The sequence below is a fragment of the Panthera leo genome, chromosome F3, assembly GCF_018350215.1.
Source record: "Panthera leo isolate Ple1 chromosome F3, P.leo_Ple1_pat1.1, whole genome shotgun sequence".
Taxonomy (NCBI): Eukaryota; Metazoa; Chordata; class Mammalia; order Carnivora; family Felidae; genus Panthera; species Panthera leo.
In genome coordinates, this window is record NC_056696.1 from 30,958,312 (window position 1) to 30,980,123 (window position 21,812).

The 21,812-nt window shown below is 40.3% G+C and overlaps 1 protein-coding gene across 6 annotated transcripts in view; it reads left to right on the forward strand.

Annotated features, from left to right (window-relative positions):
- Nucleotides 1-10,121, forward strand: part of SPATA45 (spermatogenesis associated 45) — a 30,380-nt gene extending 20,259 nt beyond the window's left edge. For 4 of the 6 annotated variants that reach the window (XM_042925981.1, XM_042925980.1, XM_042925979.1 and 1 more), the window contains 2 exons: nucleotides 4,163-4,476; nucleotides 10,056-10,121. In XM_042925981.1, coding sequence (XP_042781915.1) covers nucleotides 4,200-4,476; nucleotides 10,056-10,075 — 297 coding nt within the window. In that variant the 5' untranslated portion in view covers nucleotides 4,163-4,199 and the 3' untranslated portion in view covers nucleotides 10,076-10,121. Of the gene's footprint in view, nucleotides 1-17; nucleotides 105-2,313; nucleotides 2,399-4,161; nucleotides 4,477-10,055 lie in introns of those variants that run through there. The other 2 variants (XM_042925982.1, XM_042925983.1) reach the window with 2 other exon arrangements.
- Nucleotides 10,122-21,812: the final 11,691 nt, after the last annotated feature.

Consider the following 21,812-nt stretch of genomic DNA (forward strand, 5'->3'; position numbering starts at 1 on the left):
TTGGAATGGCTTAGCTCATAATGTCCCATCACCAAGGTAATATCTCAGTGGGCTGATCCAAACCAGTGGACTTCAAATAGGCTTTGGGTTGCTGTACATTAAAGGTAATTTATAATAACATACCTGTAGAAACAGGAGTATATTTTCTACATCTATGCAGTTGATTCTTGTTTTTGCAGTTATGTTTATAGTTATGTTTATAGTTATGTTTATAGTTATGTTCTATAAAGTGGCCCCAAGTATTGAATTAGCAAATACTCAGTCAATTGCTCTTAGGGGAAATACAGGGATAGGTCCTTGTGAGTCTCTGGTAATAAGATTTTTGTCAACCAATCAATATATAACCTTATTTCATGTATGTATCTGTATGTATAATTATTTAATACATACTGTTGATTCATTAACATTGAACTCACAACCAACAGCACTATACATGCTTGAACAAAGCTTATCTAACACACATAAGGCACATTACAGCCTTCTTGCTGCTTAGGAGCACTAGCCAGCACTTTAGCACTATACTTGGGGAGCATTCTAAAAAAAAAGAAAAACAAACAAACAAAAAACCCTAGTAATACTAAACAGATCAGGAAAAGGACACTTGTTTATAGGATGAAAGCTGAATCAAGAAGGCGGAATGTCCCCTTGTTTGACCTTAGCTGGGAATATGCACATCAAGGAGACTCAGATTTTTGCTACTCTGTGCATTTCTGGGAATGACTATTAAAATGCCACAAGTATTGATTTTGAGACAACAAATAAGTGTTTATGAGTAGGCAAATTTGCAAAGGTGGAATTCATGAATAATGAGGATGTACTGTATATACATGCTTAATATTTTCAAAGTCCTTTATTTTTTATTTTTGGGTTTTTTTTGCCTATTTGTATTTATTTATTTCAAAGTTTTATTTAAATTCTAGTTAGTTAACATACAGTGTAATATTGGTTTCAGGAGTAGAATTTAGTGATTCATCGCTTACATATAACACCCAGTACTCCATAACAAGTGCCCTCCTTAATACCCATCACCCACCCACCAACCCTTGGTTTGTTCTCTATCACTAAGAGTCTTTTATTGTTTGTTTCCCTCTCTCTCTCTCTCTCTGTTTTTCTTTTCCCTTCCCATATGTTAATCTGTTTTGTTTCTTAAATTCCACATATGAGTGAAGTCATATGGTATTTGTCTTTCTCTGCCTGTCTCGTTTCAATGAGCATAGTACACTCAAGCTCCATCCATGTCATTGCAAATGGCAAAATTTCATTCTTTTTGATGGCTGAGTAATATTTCATTATAAATATATATACCACATCTTTATCCATTCATCAGTTGATGGACATTTGGGCTGTTTCCATAGTTTGGCTATTGTTGGTAATAAGGCTATAAGTATCGAGGTACACACACACACGTGTGTGTGTGTGTGTGTGTGTGTGTGTGTGTGTGTGTGTGTTTTGATTTTTAAAAAGTAATCTCTACACCCAACAAGGGCTCAAACTTCCAAACTGAGACCAAGAGTCACATGCTCCACCAACTGAGTCAGCGAGGTGCCACTCAAAGCTCTTTAAAAAGTCATATGTTTTTTTTAATTTTTAAAAAATTTTTATTTATTTTTGAGAGAGAGAGAGACACACACACAGCACAAGAGGGGGAGGGGCAGAGAGAGAGGTAAACACAGAATTTGAAGCAGGCTCCAGGCTCTGAGCTGTCAGTGCACAGCCCGATGCGGGGCTCAAACTCACAAACCGTGAGATCATGACCTGAGCTGAAGTTGGATGTTTAACCAACTGAGTCACCCAGGTGCCCCTAAAAAGTCATATGTTATACACCTTATTTATCTCCACTTAAGAGACTGTAAAACTGGGTGAAGTAACCATAGAAACCATCCTGTTACTATGTCATACACAGAGTCAGTTTCATAGGCATGTGACCTCTGCACTAACACAAGGCCCCCATGTTCAAAAGGGCCCATGAATTTTCAACAGGGCCCTGCAATTTCATTTTTCACTGGGCCCCACAAATTATGTAGCTGGTTCTGGCTGCATGGCAAGTAAACAGATTAATAACTGGAGGGACAAACAAACAAACCCAAATGAAAAAATATTGTACATCCAGCTGAACAAATCCCTTATTTCATTGTGCCTGATATATTAAAGTTACCATTTATTGAGGATTGGCTATATTAGGCTCTTGTATGTATTAAGTTATTTAATCCTTATGACACTCTGTGAGTTGGGTATTATTTCCACTTAACATACAAGGAGAGGCACCTGGAGACTCAGGGGTTAAGCTTCCAACTCTTGATTTCTGCTCAGGTCACGATCTCACGGGTTCGTGAATTCTAGCCCCACATCTGGCTCTGCACTGACAGCACGGAGCAAGGAAACTGAGGGCCCAGAGAAGGTAACTTAACTGCAGTCATACAGTTAGCGTAGCTTGAATAGGGACCAAATCGGACTCAAAAATTCATGCTCTTGCTGTTAGACTCTTACTGTGTCTAATTTTAGTTGGCTCCAGTTTCCAGGTAATTTGTAATGAGAGTTTAAATTTTGTGATCTCCTCAGTGAGCTTTTAACTAACATGTCTAGATTTCATTTGCAGTAAACATATGTAATGGGCTTTTAACAGAATATAAATTTAGCTCGAAAGTACCTAAGAGACAATTACCTTGTTTTCTTTTCTTTTTCTTTAGTCATGTCCCAATTTGATTTCATTTGTACATCTCCTAGGCAGGATAAAGAATCAAAGTGTTAGAGGAGATATAATTTAAAAAGTTTAAATTCTGATCACCCTCACTTTCTCTGAAATTAATGTTCAGTTAATTCAAGTTGAAAATACTAAACACCTCTAAGTAGTCCATTGTCAAACTTAGTTAATACTTTAAATATTTTAAACTTCTTTCATAAATTTAACATATTTGATTTTTTAAGTACTTCACATGCCTGAAAAGACAAATTTATAGCCCTAACAAGCAAATTCTTCGTAAATACTTAACAACACTTTATGTTTTTAAGTTCATGTCCTGCCATAGCCAATTTAATGTCTTTTTTCTGTACTTTTTAAAATAAATATTGATTTATTTTGAGAGTAGGAGAGAGAGAGAGAATGAGCAGGAAAGGGGCAGAGGGAGAAGGAGAGAGAGAAAATTTTTAGCACGTTCCATGCCCAGTGCAGAGCCTAACACAGGGCTGAATCTCACAACCCTGAGCTGAAATTAAGAGTCAGATGCTTAACTGACTGAACCACCCAGGTGCCCCTGTACTTTTTTTTTTAATGTTTATTTATTCTTGAGAGAGAGAGACAAAGTACAAGCAGGGGAGGTGTAGAGAAGAGGGAGACACAGAATGTGAAGCAGGGTCCAGGCTCTGAGTTGTCAGCAAAGAACCTGACACAGGGCTCGAACCCATGAACCATGAGATTATGGCCTAAGCCAAAGTTGGACACTTAACCGACCCAGGGCCCCATCCCCGCACTTTTTATTTTTTTTTTTAAATTTTTATTTTTCAACTTTTTTTTTTTTTTTTTTTTTTTTTTTTTTGGGACAGAGAGAGACAGAGCATGAACGGGGGAGGGGCAGAGAGAGAGGGAGACACAGAATCGGAAACAGGCTCCAGGCTCCGAGCCATCAGCCCAGAGCCTGACGCGGGGCTCGAACTCACAGACCGCGAGATCGTGACCTGGCTGAAGTCAGACGCTTAACGGACTGCGCCACCCAGGCGCCCCTCCCCGCACTTTTTATAATAAAATCCCTTTAGATATTTATTGGGAAAGAAACATCCAAAATGTTAATTTCATTGTCTCTAGACAGTGCTACCTTATGCTTTTCTGTATTTTCTTAATTGTCTACAATGACTATGTATTATTTTTATAATCAAAATAAACAATGAGAGTTCCTAAAAGCAAGAATCAATACATAGTATCAATTTCAAAAACAAAATATCTTTTCTTACTACAATCCTCTTTTTATGATTTTTTTTTCTCCGAAGAAACATCAAAAAACAAAAAGACCTTAGGAAACAATAATAAAAATGGAGTGAGATGTGGGGTCAGGGGCACAGTGGTGGTGGTATTTTACAGGAGGAGAAGAAAGAACTGGTAAAAACCTGATGGTGAATACTGGCTGCTAGGTCAAGCAGCAACTGATTGTATTTTTTCATTTGTTTCAGGATACTAAGAATCACTTGACGATTAGTTTGTCACCATAATGACCTCTAAAAACAGAACCAATGAAATCATTAAAAAACTTAAAGCTAGCAAAAAACATCTCCTGGAGGAGATAAACGAAAAGCGTGACTCCAACTGCTTTGTGGAAAGAAGCAATCAAGTCAGTTTATTGAGAGTTCAAAAGAGGCATTTCAGTGGTGCCTACCAGTCCTTTACTCACACCCAAATCAAAGAACCCGTTCCTGACAGTGGCAGGAGCTCCTGGGTCACACTGAGTCTCCTGGTTCACACCGAGAAAAAGCACTTTCCTGCAAAAAGTAAGTTGTTATGTATGGTAGGATTCCATCCCCAACTGACAGGAGGGATTTATAAATAAACTTGAGGAGAATTTCTGGGGTTGAGAGAGGTTCAGTAAGTATCGTTCTGGGACAGTTTAAAGGAGGTCTGTCTGAGGTGAAAAGCATCAGTAAACTAGGTTAGTGGATATAAGATCTGCTGTAGACCAGAGATTTTCTTTTTCTTGTGCTTCCAGAATCCTGAGCTCCACCTCTCGACTGACTCATTCCGTAGGCCCTCCTTTGGTCCTAGAATCCGTGTTTTCATCAGGCTAAGGGAATTTTGATGCTGAAGGCCCGAGAGCCATATTTTGAGAGAAGTTGTTATAGATAATTATAATAGCCCACAAAAGCTCCAGAGACTACCTATCTCACCAATTTGTTGCCTGTGCAAAAATTTCATGTACAAAATTGAGATACAGTGGAAGTGATTTTGATGACAAATATCAAACAAAAAGCCCTGATTAACAATAGTACAATGTGGAGGGAGGTTGGTGTGGGGGTTGATGGTGGTGGTAGTATTATTTCGCAGGAGGAGGAAGAGAAAGAGTAACCATTTTTGATTGTGAATACTTGTTTCCAAGTCAAGACAAGCATCTGATGGCATTTTTTTCATGTTTAAAAAAAAATAAAGTAGAGTGTAATTGTATTAAATACAAACAACACGCGATTAAGTTAGATCTGCAACAAGAAAAATCAGTATTTTGGAGATTTAACTTCTTTGATGAGGGGGTTGTGACTTTACATTTACCCCCATGCTCTTGGTAAGTGGTGTAAAGAGGGTGATACAGTGTGGCATTGAAAACTGACGTTCTTGGGGTACCTGGGTGGCTCAGCTGATTAAGCATCTGACTTCAGCTCAGGTCGTGATCTCGCGGTTCGTGGGTTCGAGCCCCGCGTCGGGCTCTGTGCTGACAGCTCAGAGCCTGGAGCCTGCTTCAGATTCTGTGTCTCCCTCTGTCTCTCTCTGCCCCTTCCCCACTTGTGCTCTCTCTCTCTCTCTCTCAAAAATAAATAAAAACATTAAAAAATTAAAAAAAAAAAACCGAGATTCTCCATTGTGCTTTAAAGTTAATCTGTAACAGCCATGTGTTAATTTTACTCAAAAAATAACTCTTTACAAGGGCCTTTAGTGTTCCTAATTCTAAGTGGATCTGCATAATCTTTTATTCTGCTTGAATTACTCAGTACTAGGTGAGTTAAACCACATAGAATTGGTTAGGCTCACAAGCTTAATAGTGGAGGGTAATATCCACCTTCTATAATAAACACAGTTTACCATTTTACACGAATACACATGGTTTTCTACAAAACAGAGTCTAACAAATATAATTTCCATAACCAATATTAATGATACCAAAGTTATAAGCCAATAATTCTGGAACATTAAATCTTGCAGAAAAGCTCTTTGTTCTTTTAAATAAACAGGCTTAAATAGAAATTCAGCATTATGATGACAAGATACAGAATAAGCATGGAGTTAATTGAAATGTTCTGGTAATTAGCATGTAAATGCATGCTTTTTCTTTTTTAGTCTAAACTATTCATTCTTAAATGGTGGTATGGGAACCTCTGAGTATTCAGGTCTTTTTCAGGACCCCACAGGGTCAAAGTTTTCATGAGGATGCCGAGATATTATTTGCCTTTTTTACTCTCATGGGAATACGTTGGAGTTTTCCAGAAGCAATGTGATGTGCAATCACATCATTCTTCTGACCATTAAATGGAATGTGGGCTTGTATTCTTAAGTTTTAATTTTTTTCCCTCAGTTTACATTTCTAATGTAAATATTGAGAGGTACAACACCCATGAACAAAACCTTGATAAAATCTTCAATAATTTGTAGGAATATAATGGATCTTGAGACCAAAAAGGTTGAGAAACACTTGTTTGAACAAATGGTAGGTAATTACTGACCCGGTGCTGTTTATTCTCAAGCTTATTAGAATTTTTTCCCATGGTTTTCTCATTAATCTCTAATTAAAAATCAAGGTCTTTGGCTTCAACTTTAATTTTCGTCAAGGATAAATAAGAGATATTGGGGCTTATTTATTTTTTATTTCCACAAGTAGAAAGTGCATGGATATAGAGAAGGGCGCTAACATTTTTTTGAGTGTATACTTTATTCTGAATACTGTTAAGGTTTGAAAAGGTCAACAATAAGACCCTTCTGTTCCTGAGTTTATATCAATTGACAGATAGTTGGAGGTTAAAATGTTGGCTTTGTTACTGGAAAACTATTTATATTGGAGAAACTGGCTTAAAAGCAGTGAACGGTGAACTCACCCCAAGAGAGAACTTGCCCCATTCCAAACCAGAAGTTTGGCCCTGCCACACTAAACTGAGAACACAGATATATATCAGAGAGTACCCTCTCCCCCAGGAAGCCAACAGATGCAAAGAGAAAATCCTCATTTGTAAAATAAGGAGATGGGACATTACTTATAAAACATGATGAACATATTACTGCAGTAAACCATTCACGAATATGTACTCAATTAAATGATAAACACCATTAACTGTAAAATAACATCCTTTTTAGATAAGATTACCTGCTTCTGATCAACTACACTTAGTTTTTAGGTGATCTCAACGCGACAGTTTGCTGGTCTTCAACCTGTTACAGGACTTAAAAATACCATCCTAATTCTGATGACTCCCACATTTCTATTTCTGGCCTTGACCTTTCTCCTGAGTTTGAAACGCATCCATGAGGACTTCCACCTCTACTTGATATCTCAAATTTACCATTGCCAAAAAGAATTCCTATCCTCCGCCCCCAAACATACATACTCACCCCTTCCCCCTCCTCATTTCAGAAAATGGTCAAAAATCTAGGAGTACGTCTGACACTCTTCTTTGTCCCACATTCCACATCCAATCTGTCTGGAAGTCCTATCAATTGTTCCTTCAAAATCAGTCCTGAATCTGACCACTATCACCCTGATTCAATCCATAATCATCTCTCTCCCAAAGTAGAGCCAGCCAGCTGTCCTCCCGCCTCTGTGCTTGCTGCCTCCCACACTTCTTTACACAACAGCCTGAGTGATCTTTTTAAAACATGTATTAGATACGTTATTCATTGCTCAAAACTGGTCTATGGTCTCACAGCACACTTAGGTGAAATCCACACACCTTCTCCTGTGCTTACAGGCTCTCAATGAACAAGCCCCTAATTATCTTTTCATCCTTATCTCTCCACTGTCCCTGGCCTCATTTCACTTAACTACCATGGCTTTCTTCCTGTTCCTGGTGCATAACATTCTGGTTCCCATCTCAGGGACTTGGCACATGCCGTTCCCTCTGCCTGGAGTTCTCTCTCTTTCCCTCACTTTATTGAGATCTTTGTTCAAAATCCAATTAATCAGGAACTATCCTATATAAATAGAACTCTCCAATATCCTGGGGCACCTGGGTGGCTCAGTCAGTTAAGCTTCTGACTGTGGCTCAGGTCACAATATCCCAGTTCAGGAATTCGAGCCTCACATTAGGCTCCCTGCTGTCAACACAAGAGTCCGCTTTGGGTCCTCTGTCCCCCTCTCTCTCTACTCCTCCCCTGCTCATTCTCTCTCTCTCAAATTAAAAAAAAAAACAAAACACACTTTAAAAGAACTCTCCAATATCCTGCAATACCATACCTGGCTTTCTTTTCCTCCGTAGGGTTAAGCAGAGATGATGTCTGTTTTTTCACTGCTTTGTCCATTCTATTCCAAGAATGGTGTCAGACATAAATTAGGCACATAGAAAATATTCATTTGGTAGTCGAATAAATATTAGGACATAGTATGTATTTTTCCAGAAGTCATGGTAAATCTTACCTCGTTCCTCTTGAGACCCGTAGTCGTGCTCTTGGGCAATGGCTCACAAACTTAGAGTCTCCCGGGGCACATTTGTTGCTGTAGAATAATCTTTAGAAATGGAAGAAGATAATAAGAAGGTACGTTTTGCTGGACCTATACAATAATTAAAAATTTTTAATGTTTTATTTTAATTTTGAGAGAGAGAGAGAGAGAGAGAGAGAGAGACAGAGCATGAGTGGGGGAGGGGCAGAGAGAGAGGGAGACACAGAATCTGAAGCAGACTCCGAGCTGTCAGCACAGAGCCTGACGTGATGCTCGAACCCATGAACCGCGACATCATGACCTGAGCTAAAGTCAGATGCTTAAGCGACTGAGCCACCCAGGCGCCCCAGGATGTATACAGTAAGAATTAGAAAGCACTTTACTCTTTTCCTTTATACATACCTGTGTTAGAGGAAGAAACACATTCATTCAGCAAATTTTTAGGAGTATCTACTTTCTGTCAGGCACTACTCTATGTGCTTGGCAATACAGCGATAGAGAAAACCTCTGCCTTATAAAACTTAGATTTCAGTAGGTATTTGAGTGGATAGATGCACGTATTATAAGTGGGTAAGTGCTATGGGGAAACATAAAGCAGGAGGATGGGAAGTGCTAGGGAAGGGATGCATGGGCTCCCAGAGCATGGGGTTGGCATCCGGGGCACGTGGGACAACCCAGAACTCCTGGCTTCTTTGTTTCCCCTTTGTTTTTATTTTGTTATTCTTATTCTTATTATTTTCATCGTGCTAAGTGTGCTTTTTAATCCCCATCACCTATTTGACCCATCCCCCACTCACCTCCCAGCTGGTAACCGTCAGTTTGTTCTTTACAGTGAACAGTCTTTTTCTTGGTTTCTCTCTCTCTCAGAACTCCTGGCTTCTTGAGGTAGCCAAAGTAAACAGGGAAAAGGAACAGAATGAGATTGGTCTTAATGGTCTCAAGCGGTGGTCAGGCCATGAGTGTTAAGGATGAGAAGTGTTGGGGATTTTGCTAAGAGCACTTGGGACTTCTGGGGACTCCTCTTTGCTTCTATCAATAGTGAATGATAGACCAGGGAATGAGTTTTCTTAGCCAGAGATCTCCAAACTCTTTTCAGTCTTCTAGTTGGAGATGTGGAGGCCGAAAGAGGGACAGTCTTACGTAAACATACAAGCCTTCAAAACAGAAGATGCAGGTATTTTGGTTCAGGCTGTTATAACCAGTTACAACAGACAGGGTGGCTTAAACAGCAAACGTTCATTTCTCACAGTTCTGGAGGCTGGAAGCCTGATTTCGGGATGCCAGCACAGTGGGGTTCTTGACAAATGCCCTCTCTCTGGCTCACGGGGGGCTGTTTTCTTGCTGTGTTGTCACATGGCAGAAGGAGCTAGCTGGCTCTTTGATTTCTACTTCTAAGAGTGCTAATCCCATTTATGAGGACTCCACTCATGTGACTTAATTACCTCCCAAAGCCCCCATGTCTTGACTCCATCACATTATGATTAGGGCTTCCACATAGGAATTTGGGCAGGAGGACAAAGACATTCAGTACATTGCATTTGGATTCAAGTTCTGCTTCTGCCATTGACTAGTCTCACGCTTTTAGTCACTTAGTGTTTCTAAGCCTTACTTTCTTTACCTGTGAAGCAGTACTCATCCTGTCTGCCCTCAGGGTTATTTTGGAACTATAAAATGTAGCATATGTGGTATAACAAATACTTCTGATTTTTTATTTTTCAGATAATGCCATATTTGGATAAAGTGCATCTCCAGAGACACACAGAAATACAACCTCTTTGATCCTTCTTCAATGTCTGTCTTATTTACAAACATTAATTATAAAAGAAACAAAAAATCATTAACCAGATCACCAAGAAAACATTTTATTGTCACATAAAACACATATATATTTTTAAAAATTTTTTAAATGTTTATTTCTGAAGGAGAGAGACAGAGCATGGGTGGGGGAGGGGCAGAGAGAGAGGAAGGCACAGAATCTGAAGCAGGCTCCAGGCTCCGAGCTGTCAGCACAGAGCCTGATGTGGGGCTTGAACTCACAGTCTGTGAGATCATGACCTGAGCAAAGCGGATGCCCAACCACCTGAGCCACCAAGCACTCCACATAAAACATATTTTTATTCATTCCATCCCATTATTTAGACTTAGATGTTTTGAAGAGGTTTTAAGTGATTAAAGATAGTTTCAAAGATGAAGATAGTTTACAGTGATCTTCTCTTTTAAATTTTTAGAAGTTTATTTATTATCCAAGTAATCTCTACACCTAACATGGGACTCAAACCCATGACCCAAGATCAAGAGTCGCATGCTCTTCCAACTGAGCCAGCCAGGTGCCCCTAACCTAAAATGTTTAAATAGTTTGTTTCTGAAATTAGTAGAATATGTTGACCAATTCTACTAATCAAGTTGAAGGCTAAAGTCAACGCTTGCTTCTATTGCTAAATTGCATTAACTTACTCTGTTAAAGCTACCATTTTGGTAATTTGAATAAGTACCTACTTGAGAAGGTAATATTAGGTACCTATAGAGAATTTGTCCTATTTCATTGCCCATCCCCAAAGTGGGCACTGCTAGAGTCATCTCGTGGCCAAATCCTATTTGGCTACTGTCACCTTTGTGTCATTATTTCCTGCATAGCAGACTAATTTTTAAATTTTAACCTGGCTTGTGTTCCTTGTGGTAGTTTGAGGTAACAGCCTCTTCTATTCTATTTGGTAAGCCAAGCACTGCCTGGCTTCTTGGCATTTGTCTCTACATCAGTGAAATATTCGCCTTGTATTTGGTGGCCCTTTGCCTCCACAGAAAGCTCAGATTCATAAGCCAAGGCGTTTTAATATTGGAAGGGATATGGATCCTACCGGCCTAAATCCTACCTCAGCTGGGGCTACGCAAGGGCGCAGCGGACAGGATTCATTACCTCTGAGAGTGCAGTAAAAAGCCAGACTCAAAACTAATTTTTTGCTTCTCAAAAAGCAAACACCTAGTGTCACGAGCTATGAAGGGTTAGCCTACCAAGCTTCATGAGCGTTGACAGAGGACAGAAGACTCCTGGCTCTGAGGCAAAAGACTCTATTACGCAGAGCACAGCAAGTAGCACAAGCCTCATGTTTAGGTTGGTCCCCCCTTGCGCTTCCCCACCCCCTTCAAGGCGATGGGAAACTGTTCAGATAATGCCACACACAGAGGTCTTGCCTCACACCCAAGGACCCCTGCGCTTAAGAAACCCAACCTTTATTATACTGCACGGTAAATGAACCTGCCCTCTGTTACAGTGAGAGACATTATTTCTGTCATCCAAGGTCCTTGACTACAAACGTCCTTGAAAAGATAGTCTAGAACAAAAGCTATCAGTGCCTCTGCTCCCAAGACATGCAGAAATGTGAGAGACCTATGGAGAATTATCTCCCAGCACCTAGCAGCCCAAATAAAGACCATCAGGTAAAACATTATTCCTTGGGTCCAATCTAAGATGAATCCTGGGGAATAAACACATAGTAAAGGAGTGTCAGGTTATGGATTATACAATTAACAACCTTTCTCACCTCATTCCTCTGTCATCCTGTCCTACCTTCTCTCCTAGGCACCTCTGGTTTTAAGGAATTATTAGTGGTTCTCTGCTTTATTCTGTTGTCCCTCCTTCACCTGATTCCTGGAATCACCACCATCTCCTGGAAGCCATCCCTACCCCAGCCTCTTTCCCTAATGGGTGTTTCCACAGCCTCCTCGTCTATACACCCTCTATACAACAGCCAAGGGCTAAAACCAGAAACCGAAATGTCACAAGACTATATATATCTTGGACTCAGCCTACCTGAAATCACAAGAAGTCCAGCCACCTCCTCTACCCCCTCCCAGGAATGTTTCATATCTGTTGATGCACGTTTTCCTAATAAACATGTGGGGACCAGTATTTTCCTCCTTTTCTCCTCTGGCTTCCTGTAGAGCTGTCTGCAGATTCTCCCTCTCGCTCTCCCTCCCTTTCTTCCTCTCGAGAGAAGTCAAGAAGTTTCCAAGTCAAGGCCACTAATGTTTGTGCAGGAAGTCTTCCTGTGGCACCTCCAAGACTCCAGAAAAGACATTGGTATGGCCCACTATTGCTGTTGAAGCTGCTACTGGGGTTCAGAATGAGTTGTCCTAAGATGTGCCGTTTTGGCACGTAGATTATTCTGAGCTGAAAACCATCAAGGCCCAAAAGACTCAAGAAACTTTGACCCTCCCCCTAACTACCTGAAAGAATTTAGACAGATGACCTGCTCCAGGAAGAGAGCTATCACCATCAATAACTACTGTGTAATATGAACTAGGTTTGGAACAGGGAGGAACCTAGAGAAGTCTGCTACAATTCCTCTTTGTGTCTCATTATTTCTGTATGGCCCAATTCATCTTCCCGTGAATTGCCTTCCTTCTCTTTGAAGTCCCAGTCCCCCACCCCTTTCTCCTTAGTATAGGATGACATATATACCTCATTTTGCTGGTCTTTGGAATCTCTCATGTTTATGTGGATTCCCTGTACATACATAATTAAATTTGATATTCTCCTATTAATCTGTCTCATGTCAATTTGATTCTTAGACCAGCCAGAAGAATCTTGAAGGGTACAATAAAATTCTTGCATCCCAACACTGCCAACATCCAATGCCTCTTCCCTGGAGAGGGTCTTGCAGGCCACAGTAAGGGAGCTACATCTCTTTTCTGGCACTGCAGATGCGTCCAAAGAGAGGGGCCAGGCAGAACCAGAAGCCAGGCAGCACCAACCAGGACTCTCAGCTAAATAAGACCTCGGAACAAGAAGGGTTGGATGGTGAACCCAGGGAATGAAGAGGTGTGGGTGGACAGGTTTGAGGACACTCAGTTATGAAAATATTGCCCAAACCTTCACTCTTCTTTCTACAGTGTGAACAACTCCACTTACAGTGCCAGAGGAGAAGCAGAGACTAGAGAATCCAAGGAAGTTTCCCTGGGGGTTTTAGTGGAAAATTTCTTTTAAATCATTCCTTTTTTACTGCAGGCACCTCTTCCTCATGCATAAGTTTGTGGAGCTGTTCTAGAGAAAAATATAAATGACAGATATCACACTGGAGTTAGAATCACCCAAAAAATGGGGGCACTTGAGTGGCTCAATTCGTTAACAGTCCAACTTCAGCTAAGGTCATGATCTCACGGTTCATGAGTTCAATCCCCGCATCAGACTCTCGGCTGTCAACGGGGAGCCTGCTTCAGTCTCTCGGTGCCCCTCCCCTGCTCGCTCTCTCTCTCTCTCTCTCTCTCTCAAATGAATAACATTAAAACAAACAAAAAAAGAATCACCCAAAATTTGAGTCGTGGGACTCAACTCTCTTTGTGCCTTGAGCACAGGGTGAGTAATATCCTCTGATTTTCTATCTCAAGAACTGATTTCAAGGATGAACTGATGCATCCCCTTTTTAAATGTTATCTTCCCCTAAAATGAAACAAACTGAGCATCACATTTGTCACTCTATATTCACACAGGCCATTCAAAAGTGAGTCCTTCTTGCTTTAGAGACTTCACACTGGCTCCTCTCTGCCTGGGAAGTTCTTTCCCCATTCTTCTCAGATCTGGCCCCTTGTCACCTTCAGCAACTCAACTAGCATGTCGCCTCCTCAGAGATGTCAACTAAAGTAGAAAGAACTCTGTTATGCAACTATATATTACCAAGCAGGCAAAAATAAGTCATGGAACATGTTCTATAAGTTCGTGAAGTCCTTGCCCTTGCCTTACTACTCAAAGTGTGGTCCATAGGCCAGCAGCACCAGTAACATCTGGAAGTTTTTTGAAATACAAAATCTCAGGTGTAGGGGAGAAAAACTTTCCTTTCTTCCTTTCTAGGTACTTTGGCTGGCTTAATAATTAAATGATATATTAATCAATTATTAACAATATTTAGTAACATTAATAAACAATATTAATACTATTGATTTATTTACTAGATTATTGTTTATCCAATAAATTATTTTTATTAAATAATTATTAAACTATGCATTAGATAATTGATATTATTAATCAGTTTATTATTAATAATTAATATAATTATGAATTAAGACAGGTTAACAGGAAACACATTTAATTTCATATGGGAGTTCACAAAAATATGAAACTCAAAGGAAGTGAGCGAAGCAGTCAGTGTGTATATATACCTTTATACCAGATACAAGAAATTTGTGAGGAATTGACAAGTCTGGGCTTGGGGTAGTAAATTGGTGAAGGAAAAACAAGTGCTGTTTATACAGCCTCTCTGTGCTGCATTCCCAGGCTCTGGTGATAAGGAGTTCTCTTTACCTCCTGGTACAGGAGGGTACCTTTCACACAGGAGACTGACTTCCTGCTTGCAGGGGGACACAGGGGGCTCAGAGTGTCCTTCCTGCACCACTGCTTCGTACGTCACTTGAATTCAAAATAACCCAAATAATCGATCTTGCAGAGTGGCATATTTTAGGGGGCGTGCCCTAGACCCCATCACCCCAGCTCTCCTGAAATGGAATCTGTCCTTTAACCAGATCCTCAGTTGACTTCTATATACATTAAAGTTTGAAAAGCACTGCAGTTTAAGGCACGCCCACAAATGCCTTTCTTGGAGTCACTCCACTTTTTAGCACCTGGTTCTCAACTTTGGCTGCACCTCAGAAGCATCTAGTGAGCTTTTCAAAAATTCATTTCCCTAGACCTTGATTCCAGCAGTTGTCGCTTAAATGACCTGGGTCATGGGAACTTTTTAAAAGCCCCTCTGCCAGGCAGGAATGAGAACCACCAGTGTAGCTGGGACTGAGTGAGACTTGCAGTTAAATTCAGGTGACAGGATCCTCTTTAGAGGCTGAATTCCAGACTAGAAGAAATCCCAGGCCTCAGGCATCATTCTGAAAAGTATAGGCCAGGGGGCAGCAAACCATTTTCTGTAAAAAGTTAAAAGGTATTTTAGTCTTTCCATCCATGTGATCTCTGATGCAACTACCCAATTCTGTCACTGTAGAATGAACACAGACATTGGAAATGAGTGAGCGTGTAACTGTGTTTCAGTAAATCTTTATGGACACTGAAATCGAATTTCATATAATATTCACATATTATGAAATATTATTCTTTTTTTTTTCAGCCATTTAAAAATCTAACTCATGCAATAATTGTATATCTAGCTAATCCAAATATCTGAGCCTCACTTATTTCACCAATGAAAAGTTTTCTCTCTATATTTAAAAATTTTTTTAATGTTTATTTTTGAGAGAGAGAGAGAGAGAGAGAAAGAGACAGAGCATGAGTGGGGGAGGGGGAGAGAGAGAGGGAGACACAGAATCTGAAGCAGGCTCCAGGCTCTGAGCTGTCAGCACAGAGCCCGATGTGGGGCTGGAACTCACAAAACTGCTAGATCATGACCTGAGCCTAAGTTGGATGCTTAACCAACTGAGCCATCCAGACACACCTATAGTTTTTAAACTTTTAGATATTTCAATGACAATTCTAGACTCCTTACCTTCTATTCATAATAAATACCTCCAGTTGGGCCCAAGATAAGAAAGTCAGAAGAACCGGATGAAAATGGATTTACAATGTAGAATTCCACTATAGGGAGCTACTGATTTCAGAAGGTACCTGTTAAGATGGACTTGAAATTTGTTTGGTGACAGTACTGCATTGATGACCTTTGTTGTGGTGGTGAGGGTAGCCATGTGAGACACCCTCAGTCCAGAGAGGAGCCTTGAGAAGCGAGCCTGAAGGGAGATCTCTTGTGAACTTTGAAGATTGGGGAAAATTGCTGTTAGGGCTTGTTCTGTGGAGGGTTTGGGGACACAACTTTATAGGTTCAATCCTCTGTCTGATTCCAAAGGGTATATGCTTTCTAGCCAAATAAATTCCTGCCTTTTCTTCTGAATCCCCAACAAGAGTCCTTTCATTTTAAAAGGACTAATAAATAGGCACTGAATTGTGGCTACCGATGAACTAACTGCAAGGCATGACCAACCCTCAGGGCTAATGACTCAAGATCATCTCTGGGGTTAAGATTAGGGGGTCCTGCTAAATTCAATGTGCTTCTTCCCCATCCTGACGTTTTAAAACTGGGAATCAGGTCCAAAATGAACTGCAAAGTGCCAAGAAGGGCAAGAAGTCATAAACGCCAAGGACAGGAGTGAAAGAAAGGAAGTTAAGTTTTGGACTTGGAGATGGTGGAGTTTTGTGGGCTCACTGCCTACTATAGCAGTCAGATTCCTCAGTTTCGAGAAACAGTACCAACTTGGAATAATTTGAGTGGACAAGGAATTTATTAAATATGTTGGGTAGCTCGCACAAGCTGCAAGAAGTCCAGAGAACCAGGTTTCTGTAGAAACAATGCCCAAATTGGGCCACAAGGCACATGAAGACTCACTGCCTTTGGATACTGGATACTGCAGTACAATCGATGGCACCATTGCCTCATCTGGGTACAGAGGTCACCTCCCACAGCAGTGTGGCGTCCACACGGCCTGAATTTCTTTACATCCCATCCAGCTTCCAAGTCTGGGTTGGGTGCAACTTATTGGAGGAACCTGGGTCAGGTAACTGTCATAGTTGTAAGAAAATTTGGGAAAGCAAGTGTGCATTTTCAGTTTCTAGGGTGGAAGATGGACTATGCCTCATAAAGGTAAGAGATTTCACAAGTACAGGAAAAGTGGATGAAAAGAAAATGTTTACTGCAGTATATATTTGTGTTATCCCCCAAATCAACATATATCCTTCTTGCCCTAAGAATGTCTTTTTTAAGTTCTTCCACAAGATCAACCACCATCTGCTATGGACTGCCAGTGTCTCACCCTTAGCATGAACGGGACATGTGCTGCCTGGAAAGCTCTCCAGACTCTGTAATGAGTCCCAGATTTCCTTCTCTTTTTCTTTTTTTCCTTCATTTCCCCAAGGGTCTCTTGGTGACAACAACTTCTGGGCGTCAATGTTCTCTCAATCAGGGTTTTTAAAAATACAAGCAATGGATACTGAATTTGGCTAATTTAAGGAAATGAACTTACCAAAGGATACTGGATGGTTCATAAAATCTCCAAGAAGGCTGAAAAAACCAAATTCATGCCACTGAACTAAAAGCATAAAGACCACTGCCACAGACCCTGCAGTGAACACTGTCAACCTTGCCAAACTGGACTCTAAATTTGCTGCTATACTGCCCACTGTCACCAGAACGGAGTCGGATCAGTCCTGACCTCTTCACGTCCCTAGCATCATTTTAATCTAAGGTGGGTAAGAGTATCAGTGTCTTGGTGGCAAAGAAGGTCACTTTCCAAGTGACTGCTTGGCATTTTGGACCTCTATAGTAGGAAGCAGTCTCTGCATATTAAGGTGAGAGATACTCTACAGAAAGGAATTCACATGTGCGATGGCCAAAAAAAGATAGATGTCCATCCATATGAACCTGAAGACCCCTTCTCTCTTCTACTGCTTCCTTTAGTCACTGCCTATCCACTCAGTTTCAGAGCTCTTAATTTGTAATACCTGGAGAATGGCTTTTGAAAGATGTTAAACTCATGCAGAGATCAAATTGGGAGGTACTGGGATATTTGGAAAAAAGTGCTGGAATGGAAGTCAGGGGATTATAATTCTAAATGTATCCTACATTAGCTGTGAGCATTAATACAATTTGTTTAAATGACTTGGGCTTCAGAGCAATCCACAGAAAGGTCCTCCATGGAGGACATTAAACTTTTAACACTTTTTGTTTGCTCTTATATGCTATACGTGGTTCTCCATATTTATTATACTAAACTATTAACTTGAGAAATGTTATTTGAACCGGTTTTTAAAGATTATTTATTTTTTTTAATGTTTTTTTTTATTTTTTATTTTTTTGAGACAGAGACAGAGCATGAACGGGGGAGGGTCAGAGAGAGAGGGAGACACAGAATCTGAAGCAGGCTCCAGTCTCTGAGCTGTCAGCACAGAGCCCGACGCGGGGCTCGAACTCACGGACCGTGAGATCATGCCCTGAGCCGAAGTCGGACACTTAACCGACTGAGCCACCCAGGCACCCCGATTATTTATTTTTTTGATTTACATCCAAGTTAGTTAGCAAATAGTACAATAATGATTTTAGGAGTAGATTTGAGAAATTATACATTATCATTCCTATGTTTAACACCCAGTGCTCATCCCAACAAGTGTCTTCCTTAATGCCCCTTACAAATTTAGCCCATCCCCCCCCAGTGGGGGGGGGGAATAAAAAGGACAGTGAGATTTACTTATTCTTGAAAAGCTAAGCTCTAAAAAAGCACAGAACAGTCTCTGGAAATCCTTTCTAAGTTACTCAGATCCTGTAAATGAAATGTCACTTCACATCTGCTATGCTGAAGTATTCAATCAAAAGCATGAAAGGGGCAAGAAAGGGCAAATAAAAAAATTAAACTCTGAAGTAGGAGTGTAGCTCAAGTACGCAAAAAGACTTTTTTTTTTAATAGAGCTACATGCTACTTTTCATTTTTAATGTTTATTTATTTACTTTTGAGAGAGAGACAGTGGAGAGGGAGAGAGGGAGAGAGAATCCCAAGCAGGCTTCCCACTGTCAACACAGCCTGATGTGGGGCTCAAGTGGGACGCTTAACTGCCTGAGCCACTCAGGTGCTCCAAGACCCTTATGTTTAGTTTGGAAGAGGGATCTGGGAGAGGGAAAGGAAACACACAACAGCTATAGGCTGGAGGATTATGACCAAAAGGGGGCGGGAGATCGAGAGCAAGCAGCAAAGTGATCAAATGAACATTTAGTTGCATAATAATGAAAGAAAAGAGCTGGCATTGAGTCTTCTTTTTTAATTTAAAAAATGATACATATTCATCTGATTCTTACCAGAATAATAAAAGACAAAAGTTGGAATAAGAAAGGTTTCTTTTAGTAAGGAAAGTCACCATGTGCTTGGGCTGGGGTGTGGGAAGAAGAAAAGTCCTCTTTGCTTTTCACCTGGGGGCGGGCGTTCCTATAGGAACAAAAGATTTGCTTTTCCAGACCATAAGGGTTTATTCCTATTTTTCAGAATGTTTAACCTTTGAAAATCTTTGAATAGTATTAAATACATTTACAGGCTGGAGGAGAAAAATATGCATCTACAAAACAACAAACAAACAAACCCAACCAGCTAAAAGGTACACAGTATTAAATCTCCATTTTGGGACGCCTGGGTGGCTCAGTCCGTTGGGTGTCTGACTTTGACTCAGGTCATGATCTCACAGCTCGTTGAGTTCGAGCCCCGTGTAGGGCTCTGTGCTGACACCTCAGAGCCTGGAGCCTGATTTGGATTCTGTGTCTCCCTCTCTCTCTGCCCCTCCCCTGCTTGCACTCTGCTCTCTCTCAAAAATAAACATTAAAAAAAAAAAAACCAGAGATCTCCATTTCAAAGAGTAGATTGAAAGATAACATACCTGACTTGTCAGCTGCAGTCAGTTGGACTTACTGCCTCCATTTGCACATTTAAAAGATAAGTGAGAGTATATGATATTGCAAACCTCGTTTCAGGCCACAGAGAAGATGCAAAAAGAAAGTAGTTCTCACATGATCCGCAACCTCTAGATTTGAAAGACATGCACAAAGTAAGCCTAGTAAAAAGGAATGTGTGTTGAAGCACCTTGGTGGCTCAGTCGGTGAAGTGTCCTTAATCTTGATCTTGGCTCAGGTCATGATCTCATGGGTCACGGATTCCGGCCCCGCTTTGGGCTTTGCACAGAATGGAGCCTGCTTGCAATTCTGTCTTCCTCTCTCCCTGCCCCTCCTGCACTTGCGTTCCCTCAAAAATAAATGAATAAACTTTAAAAAAAGGTAAAAGGTAATGCATGTTGTCATCAGACTGGTTTTATAGAACTCTATTCCTCTTATATTATAGTGCTTCTCAACATAGTTTTGAAATTACTTTTCCACTTTATAAATTTTGAACTGAAGGCAAAGACCTTGTCTCATTCCTCTCTGTAGCCTATGGGCCTAGATTAGTGGGAAACACACAAGGAGGGGCTCAAGAACTGTTTGTGTAATCAATGAAACAAATAAATTGAGGAGTAAATGAAGAAAGTGGCTACCCAATTTGGAGGGAGGGGTCATGTCTGGCTGGGATGACCAGGCAAGGGAAAGTCATGTAAGCCGGGTCTTAAAGGATTTAAAGGTGAGATATGGACAAAGGGGGTGTGGGCAGAAGGGGTGGGAAATAGGCAGAAGAAATACAGAGGTGAAAGAGAGCTCCGAAGTCCGATTTTAGTGGAACCTCCCACTACATGTAGGAATTTCATCTCTCGTGATGCTGATGGGCTGTTAAGCTCCTCATGAAGCACCCTCTTTGGTTTCTTAGCTAGTCTAGTTCACTTTGGGCCATCTGCCCTAGAACTAGTTTCGATTCCTACATAAATAATTTCAAAATATTAAAGATTATGTAAAATCACCTAGTTTGTAGGAAGTCAATTTTTTTCTATGATAGGTACTTTTTCCAGTATTTGCTGATTGTATAATTTAGTAAAATTCAATAATGAGGTTTTGGTATGGTCATAACACCTAGTCAACTACATATAAAATTTAAAAAAAAATGTGGTTAAAATACACACTGTGGTTAAAATCTACCACTTTAATAACTTCTAAGTGTACAGTTTAGTGACATTATGTACATTCATTATGTATGATGGTGGGGACATTGCATACATCCCCACCAATCCATCCACAAAACTCTTTGCAGACACGATTTTTAAAACTTAAAAATATAAAATATCACTACATGCAAAAATAGATACATTTTTCACAAACCTATGTACATTTTAAACATGTGACAAAATTCAGATTGGATCTTAAACTTAGTTACTACCTAACCTTTGGGGCTTAGTATTTAATGGTGATTAGACACACCATTCGCCTCACACGTCAAAGTCTAAGATCAATATAAGAACCTATACATTTCTTTCTTAAAAAGAAGTAATTCAAAGTCCTGACAATTCAATTTTACAATCCCAGAAAAAAGAGATTTCTGACAGTATAAAAAACTAGATCTCCTTTCACCAGATAAATCCTATGGGAAATATAACAGGTGGTGAAGGATCAAACTTTAGCCACCACGGTAGCACTCACATCTTACCTGTGGGAACCACCCTTGCCAGAAGAAATGGTTTCGGTTCATCTCGTGGTTCTACTTAATGGGGAAGGTAAGAAGCAGTGATGTTTCCCAATCTCCTGCTAGGTCCCCCAAAATTAAAAAGAAGTACAAAGTGGAATCAGAACCCAGGGTTTCAGGATCCAAGCCCAGTTTTAGGAGAAATATCTTCTCCAATTATAATCTTCTATACCTTTATATAATGGCTTCTTCAGTTCAGACTCTTTTTTTTTTTTTTAACATTTATTTATTTTTGAGAGACAAAGACAGACAGAGCATGAGTAGAGAGGAACAGAGAGAAGGAGACACAGAATCTGAAGCAGGTTCCAGGCTCTGAGATGTCATCACAGAGCCCGACACAGGGCTCGAAGCCACGAA